Genomic DNA, 24,826 nt, shown 5'->3' with positions numbered 1-24,826 from the left:
ACAGTTGATTACAGTGCTGGTTAGTCACTGAACATTTTCATATCAAGCTACTAATGTTCTTTTAACACAGAATGCAAGTTTTATTACACAAGAAAGTACACATATATAAGTCACTTTGAAAAGATCTCAACATAAACCATAACAACAAAGAATTAACCTTTTTCTCTCCAATAATTTGGTTTTCTGATTTGCAATCCTAGAGAAATAACACTCCTACTTTAATGCTGTTGAAGTGACTCTTCCAGTTTTCCTTCTTGGGTTGCTGAAACAGTTTTAAGACATCTTTACAGTTCGGATCTGAACTTCCTTCTTTCAAATTTGTCCTGCTTTTGCAAAACTGTGCTCAAAAAATGCAAACCTGATTCTTCTGAAGTGAGCTCAAACTAAAACTTACCAGTGATCCCTGATCATTTGTTTTTCTGAATAGCATAAAATGAACAATATAAATACCTCATCAATGAAGACCTGACAAGGCATATGATTTCTTTGAAATTGTCTATTTAGTTCACTTTTCCAATGCAACCTGATCTGGGTGCTTTTAGCATTTTCAGTTTCCATTTTTAAATAATTCCTTTGCTCTTCTTAGGCAGATCCTCAGAATTGAGGATAACCTGCTTTCACTATAGTATGACAGGTTTTAAAATTGTAAATCTAATATATAATCTGCAGATTACCACAAGTACTGCTTCAAGGTTTGGGCAGATGGTTTATCTGTAGGCAGGGACACATCTCTGAAACTTTGATTTTATATCTATATGTATCCAACCAGGTCTTTTGATATTTGGCTGTATTCCAAAACTACGTCATTTCAGTCACTAGCCATTGTCTTCCAAGAATTGTAACATACGTTTAACCTCTTTACAGAGGTTTTGAGAACATTCCTAAAGCATTTCTGCTGTTCTCTTGGTCAGCTCCTGCCACAAGTGCCTTGCAAGTAAAAAAGGGAGTCAGATGTCAGGAACACAAACACCTGATGGCCCAGCAGAGCTGATTTTGGATGATCAGTACCTCGATGCTCAGCAGGTTGGCGTGGGAGTGAACACTACTGTTGAACAGTCTGTCTTTCCACTCAATTTGAAAGATCTTGAGAAGGATTCATTGATAGCACTTCACCAATGTTATGATCTTTCAACTGTAGGTTGTCTATAATTCCAAAGAGAGGGAGGGTTTTGGAGAGAGAATTACAAAGCAAAGGGAAATAGCAGCATTGCAAGGCAGTTATTTAGATAATCATATCTCAAGTGGAAAGGACAAAGGGTACATTTTTTAAAAATGCACAGAGTCAAAGGGATTTAAAAAAAGGCAAATTTGATGGTATGTGGCATTTGGAACAAAATAAAACAAATTAATGGTACAATTAGTGGTTAACATGATCTTCCCACAAGTACAATACATCATCTCCAAATTCTACCACAAGTACTGCTTCAAAGGTTGGGCTGATGGGTGATATGCAGGCATTTATACACTCCCAGTAGGGAGAATCTGTTTCCACTCCAAGGGTCTGAGGAAAAGCTGACGAATGGCACTAGGTAATGCTGCTCATTTGAGGAATCGGTGTAGATATGGTAGACTAGATGGCCTCCTTCTGTGTTGTAACACTTCTGTGATTCTCTGACATTTAATAGCCAGTACAAAGATATGGTTACATAGAAAATCAAAGCTGGAAGTTAAACATTCAAGGTGATGTGTCTTCTTAGAAGTACAGAGAGGAGGAAAAAGATATGAGTAGTTTTGATATTACAAGTATGGTAGCAAGAAATGTTGTGGGAGTAAACAAACTTTGAGGCAAAAATATCAAGTAATATACAAAAAAAAGTGGGAGCTTCGTCAATATAAAAAAGCGAGAGATCAAAGTGAACATTGGGCCCTTAGAGAATGAGGCTTGGGAAATAATAATGGGGAACCAGGAAATAGCAATTAAGTTGAATAAAGCATTGCATCAACCATCACAGTAGAATACACTAACAAATTCCATCCAGAAGGACATGGAGGCTTCAGAGAGGGTATAAAAATATTTACCAGGTTGGAGCATATTAGTTATGAGGAGAGACTGGACAAACATCAGAAGCTGAGAGGCAACCTAATAGAAGTTTACAAAATTATGAGAAGCATGGATTGAAGGGTAGAAATATCAATTACTAGCAGATGTAAGTTTAAAGGAGATGTGAAAGTCAAGTTTTTATTAATATAATAGAGGGTGGTAAGTGGCTGGAGTGCACTGCCAGGGGAGTCCACTGCCATAGCAAGACAGCTACATGTCAGGATAGTGTGGGGGTTGGAAGAGAACTGGGAATATTAGGTTCTTTATTAGGGAAGAAATAGCAATGCATTTATAAAAGCTTAGCATAATCAAATAAAGTAAACATTATTTTGTGAAGCAGAAAGCCATATTGGCAAATTTGTTAGAGTTCTTTAAGCACATAATATGCAGAGTTCATAAAGTGGAACGAGTGTATGTAGTGTACAGTCAGTTTGTTCTTGTGCAACCCTGCATTATAGAAAAATTGCACTTTAGAAACAGCGCTTAAAGTGTTGATGATGTAATCGCGTTACAGCCAACACATACTTTAAAAGGTTACACTGTATAAACAGCGTCCCCAATTCATCAATTGAGTTACATGTTGATGAAATGCACTTTATTAAAGAATGACCTGTAAATGGATTTCCAGAAGGCAATTGATAGGATGCCATATCAAAGATTATTTCACAGTATAGGGGATAGGAAAGGAGGGAATTGGGTTAATGTATTTCCATGGATTGATTAACACAGAAGACAGTCAGGATTAAAAGTGTCTTTTTCAGGTTGAAAAGACATAGTAAGTGGAGTAGTACAAGGGTCAATCCGAGGGCCTCAATTATTTATTATCTACAAGAATGTCTTTGAGGAGGGACACGGTTCACTAAGTGGGAAGGACGCAGAGGGACTTTGACAGAATACAAACACAAGCAAAGTAATAGCAGATAGAATACAATGTGGGAATGAGTGAGGTTATCCAGTTATATAGGAAAAATAGAGGCATAGATCATTTTCTAAACGGAGAAATGTTTTGGAAATCTGAAGCACACAAGGGACTTGGGAGTCCTAGATCAGGATTCTCTGAGGGTTAACATGTAAGTTCAGTTGGCAGTTAGGAATATGAATGCAATCTTAGCGTTCATGTTGAGAGGTCTAGAATAAAACAGTAGGGACGTATTGCTGAGGCTCTATAAGGCTCTGGTCAGAATGCATTTGGAATATTGAGAGCAGTTTTGGACACTATATTAAGGTAGGATGTGCTGGCCTTGGAGGGGTCCAATGAAGGTTTACAAGAATGATCCAAGAAGGATGGGCTTATCTTTTGAGAATAGTTGAAGACTGGTTCTGTCCCTGATGAAGGTTAGGACTCATTGAAGGGTATCTCACTGAAACTTACAGAATACTGAAAGGCCCGGAGACAGGAGATGTGGAGAACATGTTTCCAATAGTAAGACAGGTTATGACCAGAGGGTACAGCCTCAGAGTGAAGATATGACCATTTAAAACTGAGATGAGGAAGATTTATTTTTAAACAGAGTGCAGTGAATCCGTGGCACATTTTGCCACAGAAGATGTGGAGGCTAAGCCATTAAGTGTATTTAAGGCAGAGATAGGTAGGTTCTTGATTAGAAAAAAGATCAAAGATTAGGGAGAAAAAGCAGGAGAACAAGATTGCAAACCAGATCAGCTATGATCGAATGGCAGAGCAGACTCAATGAGCCGACTGACTTAGTTCTAATCCTATATCTCATTGCCTTCTGGTGTAAACATTTATTCCTTCCACCAACAGCAGCAGCAAGTGCATTGCAGAAATTCACCAAGACTCCTTAGACAATATTTTCCAAACCGAAACCATCGAGAAGGACAAGGACAGCAGATATATAGGAACATCACCACTTGCAAGTTCCCCTCCAAGACACTCACCATTCTGACTTGGAAATATATCGTCATCTTGTTGGTACCACCAATTCAAAAACTTGGAACACTCTCCCTTAATTATATTGTGAGTCCACCTACACCAAATGGACTACATTGTTCCAGAAGACAGCTTACCACCACCTTCTCAAGGGCAAATATGCAATAAATGTTAGCACAACCGGAGACTGTCACCTCCCGTGAATGAATAACAAAATTTCCACAATCCTTACCACGTGACATCCAAGCAATTTTAACTTTAAAGCATCTGAATAACACTTGTACAATGTGAAAGTGACTTGCCCCTTATTAGCTGAAGTCTGGATGTTGTCTAGCTCTTGTTGCATATGGACTAGAACTGCTACTGAGGAACTGTGAATGGATTTAACATTGTGCAACCATTAAATGTCCATATTTCTGACGTTATAAAGAAAGAAAGGTAATTAATAAAACAGTTGAAGATTTTTAGGCTGAGGACTCTATCTACAGGAACTCCTATACATAAGTCCTGGACTTGAGACAGCTAAACTCCAACAACCACAACCAGCTTCTTTTGAGCCAGTATATTTCCACTCAGCAAGAGTTGTCTTCTTGATGCCCACTGACTCCAGATTTTGTAAAGCTCTTTGATGCCAAATTTGGTCAAATGCTGTTTTGATGTTAAATCCAGTCACTCTCACCTTACCTCTGGAATTCAGGCCTTTTGTCCATGAAGGCTGCCATACATTCTGGAGCAGAATGGCCATGGTGGGATCAAACTGAGCATTAATGACTAGCTATTTCTTTGGAGATGTCACTTGATAGCATTACTGACAATCCCTTGCATCACTTCACTGATGATTGAGAATAGAGTGATAGGGCCACAACTGGTCAGATTGCATTATCTGACTTTCTGTGCATAGTTCATATCTGTGCAATTTTCCACATTGGTTGGTAAATGACTGTGATAGCTGCATTGAAACAGCCTGGCTTGTTCTGAAGCACATGTTATCAGCACAATTCACAAATGTCTCACAGTTTTTGCTGTATCCTACATAATCAGCCACTCCTTCATATCATATGGAGTAAATCAAATTGTTCAAAGACTGAGAACTAAGAAGCAGTTAAGTATGTACATGTGATAGAGGAGAGAATTCTCCTTGGTGTCTTGAGTACTATGAAGTCATGGTGTTGAAACAGATAGGATTGCATTTTACTGTATGTTTTGAAAGCTTCTGACCTGTGTTATCAGTAAATAATGATTCAGTGTTTGATTTTAAGACTGATTAAACTTAAAAATCTTAATTTATTTGTAAATCAATGATAGTAGAGTGAGGGATTTTTTAAATGTTTTACTGAGATTTGGCTCTTGATTAAATTTTTAACATAAAATATCGATATTAAGTTATCTAGAGCAGTATTGTTGAGTAGTAGGACTATGTTAAAGCTTCAGAAAGTATTGTGTTCGTTTTTTGGGTATATTCTCGGTCTGTGGATTGTTTAAGGGGTAGAGATGGCTTTTAGTGGAGTTGAGTGCTCTTCCTGTCTGATGTGGGAGACAGAAAGAATTTCAATTCCCGGAGATTATGTCTGCAAGGAGTGTGCTTGGATGTACATCCATCAGATCACATGGATCAGTTGCAGCAGCAGTTAGAGGCAATGCAGAATTTACAGGAACCACACGGTGCAATGGATGGCAGTTTCAGGAAGGTAGGAAAGCCACAGATATGATCAGGTCAATGGGTTACCACTAGGACAAGTAGGAGAGGTACTTTGGAAGTGCAGGAGTCTCCTGTGGCTTTCCCCATCTCAACAAGTATGATGTTGTGGATACTAGAGGGTGGTGGCCTCTTAGGGAACACAGTACAGACAGCTAGATTTCTTGTACCGGGACTGGCTCCACAGTAATAGGGAAGTATGTCAAGTTCCAAGTGATCAATTACGATTGGGCACACTCTAGTCAAGGACACAGACAGACATTTGTAAGACTAATAGTGAGACATCAAAATGGTATGTTGTCTCCCTGGAGCCAGGGTCAAGGATGGCTCTGAGAGGATGGAGAATATTTTCAAAGATGAGAGTGATCAGCAGAAGTTCATTCCATATTTAGACAAAAGAACAAGCTTCTGCAGGTTGAATGTGGGAAATTAGGCAAAAGGTTAAAAAGTAGTTCCTCAAGGATAGCAAGTCTCTATTATGCTTGGTGCCATTTGCTAGTGGGAGTAAGAATAGGAGATAGGGCAGATTAATACACGGCTGAGGAGTTGGTGCAGGGGGCAGAGATTCACAGTTTTGGATCGTTGGGATTTCTTCTGCAGTAGAAGTGATCTATCTAAGAAGAACGTGTTGCACCTGAATTGGAAGTGGACCAGTATCTTGCAGGGACATTTGCTAGTGTAACTCAGTAGGCTTTAAATTAGTCAGGGGTCGATCCAAAGAGATAGTGAGAAAAGGGATAAGTCTGAGGCTGGCACAGTAGAGAAGAGGATCAAGTTAAATCGTCAAGGTAGGTAAAAGCAAGGCAGCGAACGAGGTAAGACTGATAAATTAAGCTGCATTTATTGCAATGCAAGAGACCTGATGAATAAGGCAGTTGAACCCAGGGCAAGGATGGGAACGTGGGACAGGGATATCACAGCTATTACAGAAACGTAGATAAGGAAGGGACAGAACTGGCAGTTTAATGGTCCAGGGTATTGATGCTATGGAGGATTGGCGGGGGGGGGGGGGGGGGGGGAAGTGAGGAGGGTGAATGGTGTTTTTGGGTGAGTCACATTATGGCTGTAATTAGAGAGGATATTCCCGGAAAAAGTACAGTGAAGTTATATGGGTGGAACTGAGACATAACAAAAGGGATAATCACCTTATATCTTATTGGGTTGCCCCATAGGACCCCCAAAAGTCAGCAGGAAATTGAGAAGCAAATACCACTGTTTGTAAGGACATCTCAGACACAGAGTCACAGAGACGAACAGCATAGCAACAGACCCTTCGGTCCAACTCGTCCATGCTGACCAGATATCCCAACCTAGTCTAGCCCATGTCTAGATATCCCAACCTAGTCTAGTCTTGCTGGCCCATGTCCCTTTAAACTCTTCCTATTCATATACCCATCCAGATACCTTAAGTGTTGCCACTGTACCAGTCTCCACCACTTCCTCTATACACATTCCATATACACACCACCCTCTGAGTGAAAAAGTTGCTCCTTAGGTCTCTTTTATATCTTTCCACTCTCACCCTAAACTTATGCTCTCTAGTTCTGAACTCGCTCAGTCCAGGGAAAAGACCTTGTCCATTTACACTATCCATGCCCTCATGACTTTATAAACCTCTATACGGTCAGCCCTCAGTCTCCAACGCTCTAAAGAAAACAGCCTATTCAACCTTTCCCTTTAGCTCAAATCTTCAAACCCTGGCAACATCCTTATAAATCTTTTCTGAACCCTTTCAAGTTGCACAGCATCTTTCCGAGACCAGAACTGCATGCAATATTCCAAAAGTGGCCTAACCAGTGTCCTGTAGAGCCGTAATATGACCTCCCAACCCTTGTACTCAATACTCTGAACAATAAACAAAAGCATGCCAACTGCTTTCTTCACTACCCTATCTACCTGTGACTATTTTTAAGGAGCTATGAACACACACTCCAAGGTCTCTTTATTCAGCAACACTCATCGCGAAGAAAACTAGGGTTGTAATGATAGGGAATTTTAACTTTCCAAACTGGGACTGTCATCATGTTAAGGGGTTAGATGGAGAGGAATGTGTTAAGTGTATTCAAGAAAATTTTCTGACTCAATATGCGGATGCACCTACAAAAGGAGGAGCAAAACATAATCTTCCGGGAGGGAGCGATCACGAAAATGACAAGTAGTATGATGGTAAATAAAAAAGAAAGCAGCAGGTTAGCATGTGTGCAAGAGGTTTAACTACATGGCAGACTACGAAAGAAGTAAAAAGGAAGGACAACTCAGGAGATACTGTTAATTGAGAAGTTGGAATTCATAAAGAGGGTACAATAAGTAACAAGGGCACCTTACTTGAATGCTCATAGCATTCATAACAAGATAGATCAGTTAATGGCACAAATCATCACAAATGATATGATTTAGTAGCCATTATGGAGACATGGTTGCAGGATGGTCACACCTGGGAATTAAATATCCAAGGGTATCCAACTATTAGGAAAGACGGGCAGGAGGGTACAGGAGGTGGTATAGTGCTGATATTTAAGGATAGCATCAGAGTGGTGGTGAGAGATGACATGGGTTCTGTGGAGAATAAGGTTAAATCCATTTGGATGGAAATTATGAATTTTGAGAAGAAAATGTCACTGACAGGTGTAGTCTATAGACTACCAAATAATAATATCACATTGGGGCAGGGAATAAACAAAGAAATAATTAATGCCTGTAAAAATGGTACGACAATTATCTTGGGTGATTTTAACTTACATATCAATTGGTCGAAACAGGTCGATCAGAGTAGCCTTGAGGAAGAGTTCATTGAATGTGTCCGCGATAAATTTCTTAAACAGTATATAATGGAACCAATGAGGGAGCAAGCTAGATATGGTCCTGTGTAATGAGACAGAAATAATTAATAATGTCATTGTTCAGGATCTTCTTGGAAGGAGCGATCACAGTATGGTTGAATTTAAAACACAGATGGAAAGTGCAAAGAGAAAATCCAATACCAGGACCCTGTGCTGAAACAAAGGAGACTACAATAGGATGAGGGAGGAGTTAGCTAAAGTAGATTGGAAGCAAAGACTTTATGGTGGGACAGTTGATGATCAGTGGAGGTTTCTCTAAGCAATTTTTCAAAGTGCTCAGCCAAAGTATGTACTAGAGAAAAAAATGGACTGGAGGAAAAGTGGTAATCTGCCATGGGTGTCTAAGGAAATAAGTGAGGCTATCAAATTGAAAGAGAAGGCATACATAGTGACCAAGATCAGCAAGAAACTAGAAGATTAGGAAGGCTTTAAAGGTCAACAGAAAGCCACAAAAGAGCGATAAAGAAAATAGATTATGAGAATAAACTAGCTCAGAATATAAAGACAGACAAAAGTCCCTATATAGAGAAACACAAGTTTCTATAAATGTATAAAACGAAAATGAATGACTAAAGTAAACAATGGTTCTTTAGAGGATGAGAAGAGGGATTTAGTAATAGGTTTTGAGGAAATGGCCGAGGCATTGAACAGGCATTTTGTATCGGTCTTCACAGTGGAGGACACGAATAACATGCCAGTAATTGCAGAACTGGAAATAATCATTATCACGAAAGTGGTAGTGTTGGGCAAGCTAACGAAGCGAAAGGTAAACAAGTCTCCTGGCCCTGATGGAATGTATCCCAGGGCACTAAAAGACATGGCAGGAGAAATAGCAAACGCAGTTGTGGTCATTTTTCAAAATTCACTAGACTCTGGAGCAGTTCCAGCAGATTAGAAAACAGCAAATGTGATGCCACTGTTAATAAAAAGATGTAAACAAAAGATGGGGACTCATAGGCCGGTTAGCTAAACTTCTGCGGTGAGGAAAATGCTTGAGTCTATTATCAAGAAAGAAATAACAAGGGATCTAGATAGAAATTGTCCTGTTGGGCAAATGCAGCATGGGTTCTTAAAAGGCAGGGATTGCTTAACTAAGCTGTTGGAATTCTATGAAGACATTACGCGCAAGGTGAATAATGGGGATCCAGTAGATGTGGTGTATCTGGATATCCAAAACGCATTCGGCAAGGTGCTGCACAAAAGGTTGCTGTATAAGATAAAGATAAAGATATAAGATAAAGATATAAGATAAAGATATAAGATAAAGATATAAGATAAAGATATAAGATAAAGATATAAGATAAAGATATAAGATAAAGATATAAGATAAAGATATAAGATAAAGATATAAGATAAAGATGATTGGTTCACTTACAGGAAACAAAGAGCAATTATTAGATTAGATTAGATTACTTACAGTGTGGAAACAGGTCCTTCGGCCCAACAAGTCCATACAGACCTTCCGAAGAGCAACCCACCCAGACCCATTCCCCTACATTTACCCCTTCACCCAACACTATGGGCAATTTAGCATGGCCAATTCACCTAACCTGCATATTTTTGGACTGTGGGAGGAAACCGGAGCACCCGCAGGAAACCCATGCAGACACGGGGAGAATGTGCAGACTCCACACAGACAGTTGCCTGAGGCAGGAATTGAACCCGGGTCTCTGACGCTGTGCCACCATGCCACCCCATAATAAATGAGTGTTTTTCAGGTTGACAACCAGTGTCTAGTGGTGTGCTTCAGGGATCAGTGTTGGGACCACAACTGTTCACAATTTACATAGATGATTTGGAGTTAGGAACCATGTGAAATGTATCAAAGTTTGCGGATGACACTAAGATGAGTGGAAGAGCAAAGAATGTAAAGGACTCAAAGTTTGCTAAGGGACATAAATAGTTTAAGTGGGCAAAGGTCTGGCAGATGGAGTACAATGTTCTTAAATGTGAAGTCATCCATTTTGATAGGAACAACAGTAAAAAGGATTATTACTTGAATGATAAAAAAATTGCACACTGCTGTGCAGAGAGATCTGGATATCCTTGTGCATGAATCACAGAAGGTTGGTCTGCAGGTGCAACAGGTAATTAAGAAGGCAAATGGAATTTTGCCCTTTATTGCTTAGGGGATTGAGTTTAAAAGCAAGGAGATTATGCTGCAGCTGCATAAGATGCTGAGGTCACACCTGGAGTAATGCATGCATTTTTGGTCTCCTTACTTGAAAAAGGATGTACTGGCTTAGAGGGGCGCAAAACAGGTACATAGTGTCGATTCCGGAGTTGAGGGGGTTGGCTTATGAGGAGAGACTGAGTAGACTGGGATTGTATTTATTGGAATTTTGAAGAAATGGGGGGGAAATCTTATAGACACAAATTGAATTATGAAGGGAATAGATAAGATAGAAGTGGAGAGGATGTTTCCACAGGCAGATGAAACTAGGACAAGAGGACATAGCCTCAAAATTACAGGGAACAATTTAGGGCTGAATTGAGAACGAACTTCTTCACCCAGAGGGTTGCGAATCTATATAATTCCCTGCCCAGGAAAGTAGTTGAGGCTTCCTCAGTAAATGCTTTTAAAGCTAGGATACATAACCTTTTGAATAGTAAAGGAAATAAGGGTTATGGTGAGAGGATGGCAAGTGGAGCTGAGGCCACGAGAAGATCAGCTATGATCTTATTAAATGTCACAGCAGGCTCCAAGGGCCAGATGGCCTATTCCTGCTCCCAGTTCTTATGTTCCCTTGGAAAATAAGGCAAGGCAAGTGACTGCTATGTCAGGGAGGGAGCTCTTTGGGCCCAGTCACCATAATTCTATTAGTTCTAAAATAGTCATGGAAAGTGATCGACCTGATCTAAAAGTTCAAGTCCTAGATTGGAGGAAGGCCAGTTTTGATGATATTATGCAAGAAATCTCAAAGGTTGATTGGGAGAGGCTATTCGCAGGTGAAGGGATGGTTTAAAAGTCGGAAGCCTTTAAGAATAAGCTAACGAGAGTTCAGAGAAAATTATGTTCCCGTTAGTGTGAAGGCTGGTAGGGGTAGGAAATGCTGGATGACAACAGAAATTGAGGCTCTGTCAAGAAAACTCAAGAAAAAGATGCAGGCCAATGTCAGGTATAGACAGCTAGGACTGAATGAATCCCTTGAGGCAGTAAGTGTATACTTACGAGGGAAATCAAGAGGGCAAAAAGGGGACATGAGATAACTTTGGCAAATAGGGTTAAGGAGAATCCAAAGAGATTCTACAAATACATTGAAGGCAAAACAATAACTAAGGAGACAAAAGGGACCCTCAAAGATCAACAAGGCCATCTATGCGTAGAACCACAGGGGATGGGTAGGATACCAAAGAATAATTCTCTTCAGTATTTACTGTGGTGGCGGCCATGGCAGCTACTGGGGAAATAAATAGTGATATCCTGAAAAGTGTCCAAATTACAGAAGAGGAGATGCTGGACGTCTTAAAATGCATAATGGTGGATAAATCCCTAGGACCTGCTCAGGTGAATCTCAGAACTTTGTGGAAAATGAGGGAACAGATTGCTTGGCCCCTTGCTGAGATATCTACATCATTGATAGCCACAGGTGAAGTGCTGGAAGAGTGGAGATTGGCTAATGTGGTGACATTATTTAAGAAATGTGAGAGGGAAAAACCAGAGAACTATAGACCAGTGAGCCTAACATCAGTGGTGGGTAAGTTGTTTGAGGGGATTCTGAGAGCCAGGATTTATATGCATTTGGAAAGGCAAGGACTGATTAGACACAGACAACATAGATTTTGCATGGGAAATCGTGTCTCACTATCAAATATAGAACATAGAACAGTAGACCACAGTACAGGCCCTTTGGCCTTGATGTTGTGCTGACCTTTTATCCTACTCTAAAATCAGATTAACCTACATACCCTTCATTGTACTATCTTTCATGTACCAACCAAGAGTCACTTAAATATCCCTAATGTATTTGACTCTACTACCACTGCATAGTGCAGTCCACACATCCACAACAATTTGTGTAAAGAACCTACCTCTGACATCTCCCCTAAACCTTCCTCCAATGACCTTGAAATTATACCCCCTGATGATAGACATTTCCACCATGGGAAAAACTCTGTGGTTATTCAATCTGTCTATGTCTCTCATCATCTTGTACACCTCTATCAAGTCACCTCTCATCCTTCTTCGCTCCAATGAGAAAAGCCTTAACTCCCTCAACCTTTCTTTGTAAGACATGCCCTCCAGTCCAGGCAGTATCCTGGTAAATATCCTCTGTACCCTCTCTAAAGCTTCCACATCCTTCCTATAATGAGGTGACCAGAACTGAACACAATATTACAAGTGTGATCTAACCAGAGCTCTTTTGAGCTGCAGCATAACCTTGTGACTCTTAAACACAATCCCCCTGCTAATGAAAGCCAACATACCATACACCTCTTAACAACCCTGTCAACCTGGGTGACAACTTTGAGGAATCTATCGACATGGAACCCAAGATCCCTCTGTTCCTCCACACCGCCAAGAATCCTGACTTTAACCCTGTATTCTGCATTCAAATTCGACCTTCCAAGTGAATCACTTCACTCTTTTCCAGGTTGAACTCCATCTGCCACTTAAGTTCTGCCTCCTTCAATGTCCCATTGCAACCTGCAACAGCCCTCTACATTATCCACAACTCCTCCAACCTTCGGGTCATTGGCAAACTTACTAACCCACTAATGTGATTTGAGCTTTTCGAAGCAGTGACAAAGATGACTGATGAAGGCAGAGTGGTAGACATTGTCTATATGGATTGTCTATATATAGATTAGATTAGATTACTTACAGTGTGGAAACAGGCCCTTCGGCCCAACAAGTCCACACCGCCCTGCCGAAGCGTAACCCACCCATACCCCTACATCTACATTTACCCCTTACCTAACACTATGGGCAATTTAGCATGGCCAATTCACCTGACCTGCACATCTTTGGACTGTGGGAGGAAACCGGAGCACCCGGAGGAAACCCACGCAGACACGGGGAGAACGTGCAAACTCCACACAGTCAGTCGCCTGAGGCGGGAATTGAACCCGGGTCTCAGGCGCTGTGAGGCAGCAGTGCTAACCACTGTGCCACCGTGCCCGCATGGTAGATTGGTTAGCAAAATCAGATCAAATGGGAGTTGGCCAAGATAGGAGGAGACAAAGGGTGGTGGAGAGTGTTGCTTTCCGACTGGAGGTGTGTGACTAGTGGTGTGCCACAAGTATTGTTAATTACATAAATGATTTGGATATGAATATAGGAGGTATGATTAGTAAGTTTGCAGATGGTACCAAACTTGGTGATGTATTGGACAGTGCTAAAGTGTGATAGGGTGGAGGTGGTGGTGTTTGGCATGCTTGTCTTCATTAGTCAGAACAGTGAAGAAAGGAGTCAAGATTAAAGTGGTGCTGGAAAAGCACAGCAGGTCAGGCAGCATATAAGGAGCAGGAAAAATCAATGTTTCAGGCAAAAACCCTTCATCAGGAATCGGTGGTTCCTCTCAATATCTACATTTTGAACATTGTAAATTTTCATAACTTAATGTATCCTTCATCACTTCCAATCTATTTTTACCTTTTCTATATAAACCCGATGGGCACTGAGCAATGAGACTTAATCTGTCCATCATTACATTTATGCTATATTTACTTATCAAATACTACAAGGTATTAAATCATATCAATGTGCAAAAATTGAAAACAAAATCATACACAGTTGGAGTCGCTTTTCAGAGGTTGTGACAAATTTTATTTTGCAGTTGGCTTATATTCTGCCTTATTCAAGTGCTCAATGCCTACACTCAAGACAAAAATCAAAAATTAATTGCATCTTTTTCTGGTATCTTTCCCATCCATCCTCATGGTATCTGAGCTCATCTTGTCCAAGACAGCAATCTCTTATTCCCTCAATTCCGTTCCCACGAAACTGCTAATCACTAAAGTTTCACTCCTGCCTCCTATGACTGCTTACGTATGTTTATATGCATAAATAGTTGCAAAAGTAGATTTCTTCAGATTATATTATATTAAGAATTATATTTTAAGTAATGCGGGAATCCTACCTGTATGAGTTTGAAAATCAGCTAGAGACTGATGCTTCCAAAAGTTGATGGCAGACCTTTCTCGGCACTGTAGCCTATTTAATCTCTCTGCTAGCCCTCCCCTGTAGGAACAAAATATCTTAAGTCAGCTTTATCCTAAATGTTGGAAATTTCAATCTTAGATTTAGACCTGCTGTGTTCTACAACTGAGTGCTAACATTCTCATAGTATAGGTAACAAGAAGCAAAGATTCATCAATGACACATTCATCTATTGTGTGCATGCAAATAAAAAGTGTCAGCCAACATGAGTGAAAACGTTACTCATCTCTCCACGAATTCTTTTATGAAACAACTAACAGCTATGTCTCTTGCTTACTGAACGCTTTGTAACAGAAATAAATCACAATTTAAGATCCTCACATCATATAACAAAATTCAACTTCCCCTATCCTCAACTGTTTCAAAGAAAATATTGTTAGCCAGGTCAATCTTTGCTCACACTAAAGTTCTCCAGTCCTGGTAAAATCCTCACAAATCTTCTCTATGTCCTTTCTAGTGCAATTATACTGTTGCCATATTTTAAATGACCAAAGAGGCACACAGTACTCTGGCCTCAATCTATCCAGTGTTTTCTAAGGATGGATTTTACAGCAGCCTCACCAGGCATGTTTTCAGAGGGTGTGTGGCCGATGGGCTAAGGAGTGGCAGATGGAGTTTAATCTTGACAAATGTAAGGTACTACATTTTGATAGGGAAAATCAGGATAGGACTTGTACGCTTAATGGTTAGGTCCTGTGACGTGTTGTCAAACAAAGAGACCTTTAAGTGCAGGTTCATAGTTCCTTGAAAGTGGAGTCACAGGTAAACAGGAGAGTGAAGAAGTCCCTTTGACATCTTTCGCTTCTCACCTAAAATTATGCCCTCTAGTTTTGAAATCACTGTTCTTACAAAAAAGACCTTTGCTATTCACCTTATCTGTGCCTCTCATGATTTTATAAACCTCTATAAGGCCACTACTCATCCTCCTACTCCAGAGAAAAAAGTCCCAGACATCCAGCCTCTCCTTACAACTCAAACTCTCCACTCCCAGTAACATAGTTGTAAGTTTTTTTCTACACCATATCCAATTTAATAATGTCCTTCCTACAGCAGGGTGACCAGAACTATATACAGTACAGTACTCCAAAGGTGCCTCACCAACGTCCTGTACAGCCTCAATGTGATGTCCCAACTCCTATACTCAATGCTTTGACCAATGAAGGCAAGCATACCAAATGTCTTCTTCACCACCTTGTCCACCTGCAGTGCCACTTTCAAGGAACCTGAACCTCTAGGTCTCTGTACTGACATCCAGCAGCTTGCATACTCCCAGAATAATGCTTTACAATGTTTTAGACACCATCGTGACTATTCCCGGACATTTTCTATCCCACCAAAGGTGAGGATTGGACAGAGATATTCAGAGAGCACATTAACAAATGAAATTTAATTCCAAAAAAAATGAGGTGATGCACTGGGAGGGCTAACAAGGCAAGGAACTAGAAGTATGAGCCTAAGAAATACAGAAAATCAGAGGGACCTTAGTTTGCATGTCCACAGGTCCTTGAAGATAGAAGAGATCCTCTAGATTCCACCCTTCTGGAGGAGGGTCACTGGACTTGAAAAATTTAAGTGTCAAGTACATAATTAATGTCTGAAGTCAGATGGTGGCCAGACCAGGAGAAGATTTCCTTCTCTAAAGGACATTGGTGAACCAGCACTTTTCCTCCCTCAAGGAAACTAGCTACAATTAATGAATTCATATTCCACCAACTGTTTGGTGGGGTTTGAACCAGAGTCCCCAGGACATTAACCAGTCTGTTTCTCACAACGGATACTGTTAGAGCAACTGAACTGCCCCAGCAATTTCTGTTTTTGTGTGTTCAACCAAGATGTTTGTTGGCTGGAGCAATCCAACTACAAGGAGAGATAGGCTGGGCTGTTTGCCTTAGAGAAGAAAGAGTATGAAGGGAGATATGATTGATTTGTACAAAGCTCTGAGCAACGTGGACAGGGTAGACAGGGAGAAATTTTTACACTTAGTAGCAGCTCAATAACCAGGTGTACTATTTTAGGCTAAGAAGCAGGAGCTTTAAAGGAAACATTAGGAAGAAATTCTTCAAAGGAGAGAGTCATGAGTATCTGGAACTCATTGCATGAAAGGGTGCTAGAAGCAGGGGTGCCTCAACACATTTAAGTGAGCACTTGAAATGCTGCAGCATGCAAGGCTATAGGCGGAGTGCTGGAAAATAAGATTTGAATAGATGAATGTTTTATGACTGCCATGGACACAATGAGCCAAGCAGCCTCTTTCTGTGCTGTAAAAACTCTATGACTCTAATTGCCCTGGAGTGCTCACAATTGATTCCAGATGAGGGATCAAACACGTGCTGCAAAGCTCCTGCTGATTACCATCTCCTGTCTGATTCCCCCGCCCTCAGCTGAATTCACCTCAATATTGAACACCACTTCAAAGAAGCATTGAAGGTAACATGAACACAGAATCTACTCTGGATGGAGAACTTCAATGTTTATCACGAAGAGTGACTTGACAGAACCACTACTGACCGAGCTGGTAGAGCACTAAAGGACATAGCTATTAGACGGTGTTTTTGGCATATGGGGAGCAAATAAAAGGGAAAAACCTAACTTTACTTAATCCTCAACCAATCTACCTGTCACAGGCGCATCAGTCCACAAAAGTACTGGTAGAATATTGTGTTGGCGAAGTCCCATTTTTGTGCACACCCATACTACACTATATGGCACTACCGCTGTGCTTAATGGGATAAATTGCAAACAAATTTAGTAACACAATTATAGATATCCATGGGCACAGTAAGTCAAAAGAAACAGGAAAATCGCATTCAACCATAATGTGTGATCTCATGTTGCAGCATAAAGCAAACAGCTACATGCACAAGTAATCTTATCAACTCTTGCAATATGTTCTTGTGGATATTGCAACTCATGCAGACTGAACATCATGAATAGACAGACAAATGTATTGCAAAACAATTTTATAATATTTTTGAATCTGTCATATAATATTTTCTTCTGGCTGAAAATAAAGGATAATTGGGCAGGGGAGACAATCTGAAATAGCTTTCTTTTACATCCCTGCCACTGTTTAAAGCCCTATTCTACTGCAGCGTGACACAAAGTATGACTGTAATGCAATAACCTCTCTAGAACTGTAGCTTTTCTTAGAAACATAAGAAACACACTGGTCAGACATGTTTTGTAACTTGAAAATCTGATTTTGGGTCTTTCTACAAGCTTGCAATGGAAGCATCTTTGCTCTGACAATAAGAACACAGGTTATCCATATTACTATTTTACATTCACAGGAAAAAGAACAAACTACATAACAGACTGCAAACCTAATTCTCGAAGTCAGTTAAGTCAACTTAAGTAGTCAAAATTCAGCCCCTCATGCTATTCCTACCAATCAAATGCTTTATGCCTCCCTTCAAATAACAAACAGAAAAGTCACACATAAGCACTATGTTTTCTAATCCTACCATTCAACAGTCAATTCTAGCTATTTTTGTGATACCTGTTGAAAGTCACACATGACAAGTGAGATCCCAGAATGAAGTCTATTTGATAAACCACAATCTTAATGTTTCTTTTTGTCTACTGCAGAGATCAGTTAGAAGAGGCCGCCAATATACTTTTAAAAATGGAACACAAAAATAAAACACACAATCTACCTCACATTATAGAAGAACTACGGGAATAATTACAAACATCAAAAAGAATCATTCATACCTCAGCCAAGCAATAGCCTTATAGTCATTCAAATTTAATAAAGAGTAATCTCTTTCTCTAGACTAAACCCTCTCGCTAAATTGGCACAGCTACAATCAGTTCTCTTTTCATAAATTTCTGTTGTAGAATCACTTGATGTTACTTTATATAGATAAAGAATCTCCCTAAAACGTTTTAAACAGGCTAACTCAGCAAACATATGAGTTAGAAGAAAGTGAGTACTGAAGATGTTGGAGATCAAAAGTTGAGAATGTGGTGCTAGAAAAGTGCAGCAAGTCAACATTCCAGACATAAGCCTTTCATCAGGAATCTGATGAAGGACTTGTGCCCGAAATGTCAATTCTCCTGCTCTTCGGATGCCGTCTGACTTGCTGCGTTTTCCAGCGCCACACTCTCGAAACACAAGTTAACATGGGTTACTTAAACTCATATCTTCAACACTCTTCTGAGATGTAGTCTTTGCTGACACCTCCAAGGCCTTTTGCTTTTGGAGTTTCTGTCCTACTGACTTCTTAGCTTCTCAGAGTTTCCCTCCAGCCCAGAAAGCAAATAAAAGCATAAACATCTTTTTTTGCTGTATGAACATGTTTCTGGCTCTCTCTCCTCTTATCTCCCCAGGTGTCTTGCTGGTCATGTAGCTGTTGCTCAAAATCAGCTTCAGACCTTCAAAGAATTGAAAAATAAATTTCATTTTTCTTCCACTTTCGAACGGAAGCTTACAAACAACAATAATACATTATAAAGTTTCATTATACTACATGCTTCAACATTAAAAGTCAGAAACGCATGAAATACAAGATGGATTGGTCAGCTTTTAAAAGGAGGAGATGATTAAACTTGAGAATGCCCTATTATCAAAAGTCAGTTCTCGGGTTTTGTTTGGATGACATGAAGTCACCAATATTCTCTCTGAAACTACATAGAAACAGAAATTGCTCAACTAAAATAGTTGGATCATCATGCTCTCAATCCAACAAGTACCTGTCTGTCTGAGTTATCCTCAGATGGGAGCAGATGCAAGAGATGTCAAATTTGTAACAGATAACACTTGTGGTTTGGGTTATTGATAACCTGTTTCAAAAGGTTTTAGTTCACAACTTAATATGATGCAGCAAGTTCCAAGTAAATAGTACAAGTACTATAAATGGGTTCTGACTGACATCCGTAAACCTTAAAAATTTTCTTTTAAAAAATCCTCGACAAAGACCATTTTTGATTCACCCTCAAACCTGCAAGAAAATAAATCGTGACTTTTGCATCCTCTTTGGTAACTTCTAAACTTACCATTGCTGCAAAGTAAGTTTTGTGTATTAAGCTTTTTTGCTTTGCAGTTTATTGAATTGCGTTGATTTGCAGCCCAAGACAGATCCAACTGTATTTTCAGTTTAATTCTTTCTATTCATACATCATAAACGTCTGCATTCAAAACTGTCAGATATTTGGAATGTCAGATTTTTTTTTAAACTGGGTTATCAGCTTTTAGTAATATATAATTAGCTCAAGTTTATGAAATCTTATTTACTTTTATTAAGAATGTATATCAAAATAATCTTCAATAACCAGGGAGGGGGTACAGATTGAAAGTAATTGATATTAGAGAGGAGTTGGGAATTAATTTTATCATCCTGAAGGGTCTGGAACTCACTTTTTTGAAACACTGTTAGGCACAGAAACCCTCACTGTATTTACAAGGAGACAATTCAAGAGCTGGAAAGTAGGATTTTGCTGGATAGCTACTCTTTCAGTCAACATAAATACAGAGGAGTGAATTACTTCCTTCTGTGCCTCGAATGCCAATAATTCTATCCTCCTATAAAAATACAGTGTGCAAAAGTGAACTATACTTGGTACAAATGAAATTTATTCCGGAAGAGAGTCCATTGTGATAATTATCAGGATATTTAGTCTAGCCAGAGGTCCAATATTTCCCAGAAATATGTTATGAAGTCATAAAATAGTTGAAGCAATATTTCAGAAGTAAAATAACAAGAGAAAATTAATCGTAATTGATTAATCTTCCATATTTGTACTGTCAAATAAAAATGTACAACATGGCATATTAGCTAACCTCATAAATTTCTTTCTTTTTTTGGCAGAATCTTCTGGAGTTTTGAATTGTTTTCTCTTTTGCTTGTCAGGCGTCTGTAGAAATGCTTGTGCACTTCTCAACCAGTTGCTTGCTGATCGCATGGTCCTGCCATGTTCTGATCCAAAATTAGGTATAGGTGGTGATGCAGAAGTAGATGGAATGGACTTTGTGCACCACTCACGTTCTTTTGTGCTTTCATTATCAGATGAAAACTCCAAAATATCTTCTGCTGTCTAAAACAAGATAAATGCAAGTTATTTTCACAGTGGTATATTTTAAATGCATATACACTCTCATTAAGGGAAGGTACAGGTGAAGAAACTAATCAATTACAATTGGGAAGGAATCAAAAGTTTCCAGAGCTGAAACAATGCACAGATTCTTGCCATTATCAATCATTCATCTGCAGACTTCCATTTAATTGCTGCTTGTTTCACATATCTATGAGAATATTCTTCCATAATTATTATATCCTAAAGCATTTTATTAATATTTTAATCACTTCATTCAGATGTGCTATGATACAGGTGGAACATAAACCTGAACCTTTTAGCCCAGAGGAAGGGACATTACCACTGCTCCACATGAACACAGAGTATTTTAATATACATACCTACAATGCATACAACAAGACTGGTACAGAACTGTGTGCAGTTAAGGCACTGGGAAAAAATGGTTAACCCTGCCACATTTTACAGTACAATATTAGATCTAAGTGGACTTTGTCCCTTGTCAATTCCACAACATGTTGTTCCAGGAAGTTGTCACAGAAGTATTCTGGCTTTGTCAATTTGATTGGTCAAGTATGTAAGGAGATTAAACTCCTCTGTAGCTAGTATTTCACAGTACCCTTTATCAAAATATCCAACTATTTCATACTGAATGCTCTATCCAATGACCTTACACCTACTCCGACCAGAATTTTCTGACCTTGGTTATTGCTAATCTCCAAATATAGTGATTTTACTTTTTGATCTTCAGAATTAAAATTCTTTCTCACTTCTATCCTGAAATAATCCTTTATTATCAAAGCTGCTTGTCTTTTCAAAATATTATGAATCCTGGAAGGTTTATTTCACAACTTCAGTCACTTTATAAAAATAAAAGAGATCATACCTAAAATCATTCATCCCCATTTGTGCTATAGTTCATCTACCTTATTGTGAGTGGTTCATGCATTCAGATTAAAGGTCTGTAACTGTTTCTGGAATGTTTGCATGGATATTATTTGTTGATAGGTTATTAATATTAAACTCTACGTCCCTTCCAAGCCTACTCAGCTTGTCTTTACTCCAATTACCAAGACTCAACGGTGTCTTTACTTTTCTCTTCACACATTTTCATTCAGCTGAACCCTCACAACAGCCCGCCACCTCTCTTCTGCACCTAAATTCCTTATAGTTAATACAGTACTTATCCACATTCCTGATAATTCACAGAAACACGATACCAGTCTGGTTTAAGTGAAGCCCATCCCAAAGGAAAAACTCCACCTCTCCTCACTACTGGTCACAGTGCATAATAAATCAAAATCCCTCTTCCTACGTCATTGGGACATTTATTATCTGCTTGATCCTATTGTCATTAGTGTACCCTTGTAGATAAGAATGATTCTCTTCCACTCTCAGGGTAAGTTTTCTAGGTTGCTGTACAAACCTATGCGGCTACCACAGGCTCTGTCACATTGGGGCAGGTGGTGGACAAGCGAAGGAGTAGATGGGACATTGTTGTGGCAGCACGCTCCTATTAATGTTTTCACCTGGCTTCCATTTTTTCCCTGATGTTAAGTCTCGAGGCTTTCGACGCCTTCCCAGATGCATCTCCTCCACTTTAGACAGTCTTGGGTCAGTGATTCCTGGGCGTCTTTCGGTATGCTCCACTTCACCAGTTGAGGGTATCGTTAAGTGCTTCCTCTGTCCTCTTCGGGCTCAATCTGCTAGTTTCGAAGCTGGGAATACAGCACACATACACATGTGGATAATGTACCAAATCCATTGTAGCCAATCAAGGGTGGTCACTGCCTTGATACTGGGGATGTTGGCCTAGTCGAGGACGTCGGTGTTGGTGAGTCTTTCTTCCCAGCAGATTTCTAGGATCTTGCACAGGCAGCATTGGTAGAACTGTTCCAGTGCCTTGAAGTGTATGCAATAAGTAGTCCACTTCTCAGAGCCATCTAGGAAGGTGGCAACTACCAGCTGTGTAAACCAGGATCTTGGTGTTAGATCTGATATTGGTGCCCACAAACATCCTTTTCCTCAGGAAGACGAACGCTACACTAGCACACTATGGGCAGTGCTGGGTCTCTTCAACAATAGCTGCTTGGCAGACGGGACACTTCTGAGATATTGGAAGTGGTCAATGACCTCGAAGGCCTCCCTGTGGACCTTAATGATCGAGGGTTTGTTCCACAATGCAAGGCCAGGTGGTGGAGGACCTTTGTCTTGCATATGCGTAGGTGAGACCCATGCTTTCATATGTCTCTGTAAAGATGTCGATGATGGTCTGGAGTACGTCCTCCGAGATTGCACATACACAAGCATCATCTGCATAGCAACTCGATGACACTGGCTGGGGTGACTTTGGTTTTGGCTTGAAGGTGGCAGAGGTTGAATAATTTCCCACAGGTTCTGTCTGCTAGCTCCACTCCAGCAGGGAGCTTATTGATGATGAGGTAAAGCATCGCAGCAAGTAGAGTCAGAGAGTCATAGAGATATACAGCATGGTTACAAACCCTTCAGTCTAACCTGTCCATGCCGACCAGATATCCCAACCCAATCTAGTCCCACCTGCCAGCACCTGGCCCATATCCCTCCAAACCCTTCCTATTTATATACCCATCCAAATGCCTCTTAAATGTTGCAACTGTACCAGCCTCCACCACATCCTCTGGCAGCTCATTCCATACACGTACACCCTCTGCGTGAAAAAGTTGCCCCTTAGGTCTCTTTTATATCTTTCCCCTCTCGTTCTGGACTCCCCAGTCCCAGGGAAAAGATTTTGTCTGTTTATCCTATCCATGCCCCTCATAATTTTGTAAATCTCTATGAGGTCACCCCTCAGCCTCTGACACTCCAGGGAAAACAGCCCCAGCCTGTTCAGCCTCACCCTATAGCTCAAATCCTACAACCGTGGCAACATCCTTGTAAATCTTTTCTGAACCCTTTCAAGTTTCACAACATCTTTCCGATAGGAAGGAGACCAGAATTGCATGCAATATTCCAACAGTGGTCTAACCAATGTCCTGTACAGCCCCAACATAACTTCCCAATTCCTGTACTCAGTACTCTGACCAATAAACAAAAACATACCAAAAGCCTTCTTCACTATCCTATCTATCTGCAACTCCACTTTCAAGGAGCTATGAACCTGCACTCCAAGGTCTCTTTGTTCAGCAACACAACAATGTTGGGACGGTGACACAGCCCTGCTGGACACCGGTTCGAATGGGAATGGGTCAATGATAATTACCACAACTTCCATGATGTCATGGATCAGGCGAAGGATCGTGGCAAACATCATGATGCAGAGAAGGATGCTCCCTAATGCTTTCTGATTCACAATGGCAATGGCCTTTGTAAGGTCGAAGAAGGCCACGTACAGGGGTAGGTTCTTTACTTTGAATTTCTCTTGCAGCTGTTGAATGGTGAAAATCATGTCTGCTGTGCCCCTCCGTGGTGAAAAGCCATACAGAGAGTCTGGGGAAGTTCCTCAGCCACAGGGAGGAGACGGTTGAGGAGGAGCTTCACAATGACCTTTCCAGTGATCAACAACAGAGAGTTCCCGTGTAATTGCCACAGTCGGACTTGTTCCCGTCTTTGAAAATACTCATAACTGTGGCATCTCTCAGCTCTTCTGGGATGCTCTCCTCCTTCCAGATAAGGCAAACAAGGGCAAGTAGCTGCAGAAGGAGCCCTTTGCCTTCGTGCTTCAATGCCTCAGCAGCGATTCCATCTGCTCCAGCAGCCTTCTTATTCTTAAACTGGCAGATGGCCTTGTCTATTTTGTCCAAGGTGTGAAAGATTGTGTTCTGAGATACAATTGAGATTACCACTGAAGACATGCATTTTAATTGGAACCATAATATACAAATACATAAACATACAAATTAGAAGTAGACCATTCAACCTCCTAGCCTGCCATTCAATTAGACTGCAGCAAATTGGATGGCAGCCTCAAGTCTGTATTTCTGAACACCCTAATAACTGTGACTCCCTTGTCAGTAAAAATCTACCTTCTCCTGCCTAATAAGTATTCATTGCACTCCAGTGAATAGAGTTTCAATTCCTCAAAGAAATCTATAAATAAAAAGTCTACGTCCCTTATTTATAGACTCACATGAAGAGGATCATCCTTTAGGATCCATTCTGTCAATTTCCTTCAGGATCTTCTTTG

The 24,826-nt window shown here is 40.2% G+C and overlaps 1 protein-coding gene across 4 annotated transcripts in view; it reads right to left on the bottom strand.

Annotated features, from left to right (window-relative positions):
• spidr (scaffold protein involved in DNA repair) overlaps positions 1–24,826 on the bottom strand; it is a 269,145-nt gene that overhangs the window by 168,084 nt on the left and 76,235 nt on the right. For all 4 annotated transcript variants that reach the window (XM_072570486.1, XM_072570488.1, XM_072570489.1 and 1 more), the window contains exons 6-7: positions 20,414–20,667; positions 14,552–14,652 (exon numbers count right to left, since the gene is read on the bottom strand). In XM_072570486.1, the coding sequence (XP_072426587.1) occupies positions 14,552–14,652; positions 20,414–20,667 (355 nt within the window). The remainder of the gene's footprint in view (positions 1–14,551; positions 14,653–20,413; positions 20,668–24,826) is intronic.

This window comes from Chiloscyllium punctatum, chromosome 5, assembly GCF_047496795.1.
Source record: "Chiloscyllium punctatum isolate Juve2018m chromosome 5, sChiPun1.3, whole genome shotgun sequence".
In the NCBI taxonomy this organism is placed as follows: Eukaryota; Metazoa; Chordata; class Chondrichthyes; order Orectolobiformes; family Hemiscylliidae; genus Chiloscyllium; species Chiloscyllium punctatum.
This window is presented reverse-complemented; position numbering and strand designations above follow the sequence as displayed.